Source organism: Drosophila ficusphila, unplaced genomic scaffold (assembly GCF_018152265.1).
Source record: "Drosophila ficusphila isolate 14025-0441.05 unplaced genomic scaffold, ASM1815226v1 contig_197, whole genome shotgun sequence".
NCBI lineage: Eukaryota > Metazoa > Arthropoda > Insecta > Diptera > Drosophilidae > Drosophila > Drosophila ficusphila.
This window is the reverse complement of record NW_025064091.1, coordinates 9,128,062-9,134,071: the sequence shown is the minus strand read 5'-3', so window position 1 is coordinate 9,134,071 and position 6,010 is coordinate 9,128,062. Positions and strand designations below refer to the sequence as shown.

At 38.7% G+C, this 6,010-nt stretch overlaps 1 protein-coding gene across 1 annotated transcript; it reads right to left on the bottom strand.

Annotated features, from left to right (window-relative positions):
* Positions 1–1,540: 1,540 nt before the first annotated feature.
* LOC108091169 (casein kinase I) lies at positions 1,541–5,951 on the bottom strand. The gene is made up of 4 exons (XM_017190216.2): positions 5,598–5,951; positions 4,087–4,232; positions 3,239–4,013; positions 1,541–2,796 (listed from the first exon to the last, which is right to left on the bottom strand). Exons 2-4 carry the CDS (start codon positions 4,163–4,165, stop codon positions 2,637–2,639), a joined length of 1,014 nt encoding a protein of 337 aa, XP_017045705.1. The 5' UTR covers positions 4,166–4,232; positions 5,598–5,951; the 3' UTR covers positions 1,541–2,636.
* Positions 5,952–6,010: the final 59 nt, after the last annotated feature.

Genomic DNA, 6,010 nt, shown 5'->3' with positions numbered 1-6,010 from the left:
AAATAATCGAAATAGAGCTGCTAAACAATCAGTTCGGCAAGCGTATTATCGATTTTTCGTTGATGCTCTATCGCAACATCGATATTTCAAAGTTCTTCATCGATATTTTGATTTTTCCACCAACCAGGGTGGGTGCCACTGCTTAGTGCAACGGATTGCCTAAAAAATCCGGTCCGTCCTTGGTTAGATTTATGGAATATAGCAACAAACTCATATAGCAACAAACTGGTTGCAACCTCGGCTTAAACTGCTTGTAAAAGGCTGCAAAACTGTAATTTTGTTGAAGCAGTTCGTTTGATAATACAATTATTTTTTAACTTATCAGAACTAATCCGCTTAAAATTCTCTTTTTTTTTTGAAAAAGGTCTGGTTTTACCCAATATTAAATTGAGTGGTCAACAACTCATTTCCCTTAATCTAAACATTTTTCTTATATAGTTGTTGCCATATGCCATATATAAACATACACTGCAATAAATGCCATTGCCTAAAAAAATTGATTTCGAACGGATTAGTTATCTGTAAACCAAATGCAAATCTTGTGTCGATTGTTAATATTTTTGAGATAAAGTTCCCTGACCTACACTTTAAAGTTTGTGCTCAAAATTTAGTTATTGTCTTAAAATATAACAAAGCATTCTAATTTTAATTAGAAGATCAATTTCAGAGACATAACTTTTTCTTAAAACTTGTTATGCATATGTTTGCATTTATTATCAGTTGCATCTGAAGTTGAATTGCTCTTATCAGCGCTGCAGTACCCTTTGCTTGGAAACGGGGTGCTGATGACGATGGGTCAGTGGTGCAGTGGTGCAGTTGACATCCCATCGAAGTCATTGGCGGCACGTACATACATATAGTATATTCAATATACAACTCAAGTCGTACACAAACAAATGGCGTACGTGTCATAGCTCAACTACGATGAATAAAATAACAAAGAGCGGCTAATAAACGTATTGCAGCTAGTTTTCGTTAGTGGCCTTTGCTTTTGAATAAAACGAACCTGGAAACAAAAATTTCCTCTTTGGGAATTGGATTTAGAAAACACATTGAAACCAGTTTTAAAAATCCTTATTTTAAAATTCGTATAATTTTAATAGAGAGAGCAAGTAAAGAGAGCTAATTATAACCATTAAGAGCTGTACTGAAATTAAAAAAAAAAGGCAGATTAAAAAAATCTTAATCCCAATTTTGACCAAAAAATTAAATAAATTCTTTGCATTTAAAGATACAAATTAAATCGTGTTTCTGTGACTACAGGTGAATTTTAGTCTTATATATGTATCCAAAATAATGTTAAAACAAACTCAGCTATTGTTTTTGTTAGGCATAACAAAAAAAAGTATTTTTAATAATTTTGAAAAATTGATTAACTAAGCTGATTATATTATACACTTTGATTAATGAATTACAAACCAATACAATTAAAATTTTAAAAATATAACTAATAGATAACTAAATCAAACGTACTGCTCTTCTCTCCCTTTCTATCGCCCCATCTCTGTCTAATGCAGACGTGAACAGCTCCAAGTCGAAATTTAATTTCAACATATTTATTGATGTAATTCAAAAAATTAAATATAAGTTATGTGTATAATTATTACTGCTTACTATGCAAAATTACTTTGCAGTTTTGCGTTCTGTTGTTGTTGTTTTTTTTCCTTCATTATAATTATTATTATTATTTGTTTGTTTTACTTGTTTACTTGTTGCTGGTTGTATTTTATTACTTTCCCCCATCTCAGTTGGCTTTGCTTGGTTGTTTCTTCTTTTCCTCTCCACTATTCTGCATCATTTTTTTTTGTTTCGCTTTTCTCTGTGTATTTTATGAATTTTTTTTATTGTTTATTCTTTTTTGTTTCTTATTTATTCCAGTTTAATTAGTTATTGAGTTTTGCGTCGCTCGATTCATAACTAAGCATTGGAATCGATTTGACGTGAATCAAATGGGATATATGCATACATATATGGTGTTTATTCGCTTATATATATACATATACATATATATCGGTTTAGTTTTCCTTCGCTTTACTTCACTTCTCCAACATTACCATTATTATTTTATGTAATTTATTAGGCTAAGTGTTGATTTCATTTCTCTTATTTCTTTTGGGCAATGATGTTCGCTTTTTTTGTTTTTTGTTTTTTTTTTTTGAGTGGTTGAATGAGAGTGGGTGTTTTTTTTTTTTGTGGGTGAGTGTGAATTTTGTGTGAGTGTGTGTGTTGTGGATTGCAAATTGATTTAAATCGAATCGATTTGGGGTAAATTTTGTGTGTTACTATTGATCGCAGTGATTCAATCGCGAATCACATCTGCTGGGTTATCTTTTAATTTTATTAATGTGTGTGTGTGTTGCTTTACTGCGCTGTTGCTGTTTTCATTTGCTTTGCTGTTGTTCCTTATTTGTTTAGTATTGAATTTAAATTAATATTAAGAAACATCCAAACGCCCGCTGCTGTTGCTCAATCTTCCGGTTGTGTCTGCTTCGTTTTCTCTTCTTTTATCTCCTTCGCTTCTTGCCAAGCCTTCCTTTCACGTCCACGTCCGCGACCGCCTCCCTCTTCCTATTCTTCTGATGAAATCCCCCGTAAGTCATCGTAAACCTCGCTTCCAGGCCGATCATCTCCAGCCTTTAGTCCGCGATAAGGGGCTTGCCGTTCTGCTTCTCCTTGTCCTTGTCCAATTGCTCCAAGAGAATTGCTGGATTGGGCTGACCCTGGTGGGTCTTCTGCTTCAGCATTGTCCAGTCGTAGATGTAGTCATACTGATGGTTCAGCGTTCTGAACAGTATGCTGTGGTGAAGATGGAGAAAGTCGGATTAGACCATTACATCATCGCGCAATAAAAAAAGCTATGACTAAAACACATTGAAAACCTGGTTAAATGTGATGCTCATTTGAAATTAAATATTACAACCTGTACTATGATCTTATAAGTTGTTAGATGTTTATATTTATATTTGTATATAACTATTTGGGTAAGCTTTAGGAAATGTTTTTGTAAATTATCTATGTAAACTTTGATATTACTGATATCATTCGGAGGGTTTTTCGATGACAAAATTCGAAAGAAGCTTCAAAGAGATATCTTTTAGTAGACGGAAAGAGTATCCAAAAGAATAAACTACAATTCAAATCGAGTTAACAAAATCGAAAACCCAAAAATAGCATGAAAATCATTCAGTTGGAAATCCTGAGTACACCCGAACTGTAATAAGGGGAACAGCTTGCTTACCGGAACAATTGACGAAGGTACATGTAGTCCGGCTGCTCCTCGAAGCGCAGGCTACGACAATAGTTCAGATACATTGAGAACTCGGCCGGCGAGCCCTTGCAGAGGACCTCGATGGGCGTGGACATCTTCTTTTCGGAGATCTTCTCGTACTTCTGCTGCTTCGTGTTGGCCTTCATGCCCTGCCAGGGCAGAACGCCGCGATTGAAGTACATCATCACGTAACCGAGGGACTCCATGTCGTCGCGGCGCGACTGCTCGATGCCCAGATGGGCATTGATCGAGGCATAGCGGGCGGTGCCCGTAAGGTTCTTGTCCTCGCGGTACAGGATGTGAGTGCGCGTGTGCGGATCGCGGAACTTCTTGGCCAGCCCGAAGTCGATTAGGAATAGCTTGTTGCAATGCCTTCCGATGCCCATGAGGAAGTTGTCCGGCTTGATGTCGCGATGGATGAAGCACTTGAGATGGATGTACTCCAGGCGTCCGATCATCTGATCGACCAGCATCAGCACCGTCTTGATGGTGAAGTGGCGCGTACAAAAGTTAAACAGGTCCTCCAGCGAGGGTCCCAGCAAGTCCATGACCAGGGTATTGAAGTTCTTCTCCTTGCCGTGATGGCGAATGCGGGGGAATCCCACGCCGCCGCTCAAAATGCGGTACAGCTTGGCCTCGTACAACAGCTGCGGGTGGCGGGCGTGGGCGCTTTCCATCTTGATGGCCACCTCCTCGCCGCTCTGGATGCTCATGCCCAGATAAATGTCGCCAAACGAGCCGCTTCCTGTGGGTCAAACATACATAACAGTTTAGAAACTTTCTCTGGCAGCCTTTCGCTGTGCGTTTTCTTCACTTACCAATCTTTCTGATAACCCGATATTTGCCACCGACAATTATCTCGGGGCGACTTTCCTTCAATATCCTCATCTTGTCCATCCTGGCTAGCTGCTCCTCCGCCTAGGGGCTTCTCCTCAAAAGCAGTTGTACGGTATCACTTGAAAGACTGCAAGGAGATATGTTTTCATTGGGGCTTTAATACAGATGTGTATTATAGTTCTCATGCCGCTCCAAATGCACTTCACATTAAGTTTTTACTCTAACACACGTTTGTTGAAATACAGTACTATCATTTATAAATCTATAATTCTTCTGTTTGATTGGGATTCTCAGTAAATCATGAGGAATAAACCAACACTTTTCCCTATATAAATAAACAATCTAAATGTGTGTTTACTGCCACGTAAAGGGAAACTATTGCAGGTTTTGTGAATTACAGGAACATCAGAGATTGAAAAATTGTGTATTTTAAAGCCATTAACAATTTCTAAAGAGCTTTATTAAGATGTTTAATTCTGAAGGGCAAATTGGTTGACACAAACAAAATACTTCAATGGCAATATTTGAAACTCAGCTGTAAGAGCTTCAGCTTGAGAGAGTTTCATTTCAAGAAACCTTTAAAGATGACACCAGATGACTAATAACAATAACAGAGTCTAGTGAAATTGGAGCTATTTGTGAAGAGGCTAACGATTCGTAATTTGAAATGAAAAGTTATATGAGTTTTCATTTCATTTTGCAGTTCTTATAAGACATGTGCACTGTATATTGTTGAGTCAATTTTGGAGAGTATAGGAAAGGCCTCTGTTAAACCGCAACGAGTAACCATTAACCATTATAAAACTGGAATCGGATTTGGGGATTTACGAACCAGCTGACATAAAACTAAACATTAATATTACTTAAGCTGTTTTGCTCGTCTGGTCTGTACTTTCTTTTCCACCTCGCTTCTTCTTCCTTTGAATTTGTTTTGCTTTTTTTCCACAGCTTGCACTTTACGTGTTTATTTTGTGGCCAGTCCAATCGATACATCTGCATTATCGATTACACTCGCCAGGCGATCCCCGTTTCAAGGGGGTCGCCCAAGGGGAAGGGGCATTTTTCCTTAGGGAGGAGGGGGAGTTTCCAAATAAACACAGACAGACATCGATAAACGATAGATTGGCGACAGGTACTGATTCCTCTTCTTTCTTACCCCGTTGGAATGCATATTACACACATACACTATCTGCTATGACGCACAACAACAACAACATCAGAGCGATACACACACACGCACACAACTGCAGTTGCACCTTACAAATGTTTTACACAAAAGAAAATTTCGAAGGCACACAAACACACAGTCAGACACACCGACGCACGCACACATTCAATCGCTCAGTGAAACACGCACACTGGCAGAGACCCACACTCACACACACATGTTAGCATATTTAGCACGCATTTGAAACTGGACGAAATGGTACAAATTAAAGATCCTCGCGGATTTTCAGGTGACATTATCGGTCCATATTTTTAACTCTCTTACCAGCAGACGGAGAAACCAACAAATTTTATGCCCCGCTGGGTGTTTCTCAAGGTTGGCTCTTTTTTTTTACAAATATATTCGCTGCTGCGCTGCTTTTGCTCTGCTGCTGCTGGTGGAGAAAAAAAAAACGGTACGGGGAAAATTTCGTCGCAGATCCGTTTTCGTTTTTTCTTCACTTTTGCGGGCGTTTCGCAGTTCGTTAAGTTATTACACGCGCGGCCGTTTCGTACCCAACTCGTACGCGCACAAACGGAACAAAAAGAGAGGAAATATATGTATTTTATTAACTAAAATAAAATGGTAGACTCCAGCAAAAATGCTTTTGCTTGACAGCCAGCGCTAGTGTGGCCAGAGCTCTCGGGGGCGATTGTGTGCTTGTGTGGGTGCGTGCCGATAGTAGACTTCCTCCTACT

Bases quoted from the DNA above. Each gene is read 5' to 3' on its own strand.
- LOC108091169 (XM_017190216.2), bottom strand. From the start codon at position 4,165: ATGGACAAGATGAGGATATTGAAGGAAAGTCGCCCCGAGATAATTGTC. The intron at 4,014-4,086 runs GTAAGTGAAGAA...TTTGACCCACAG, and splicing joins TCGGGTTATCAGAAAGATTG to GAAGCGGCTCGTTTGGCGAC. The intron at 2,797-3,238 runs GTAAGCAAGCTG...TCTTCACCACAG, and splicing joins TACCTTCGTCAATTGTTCCG to CATACTGTTCAGAACGCTGA.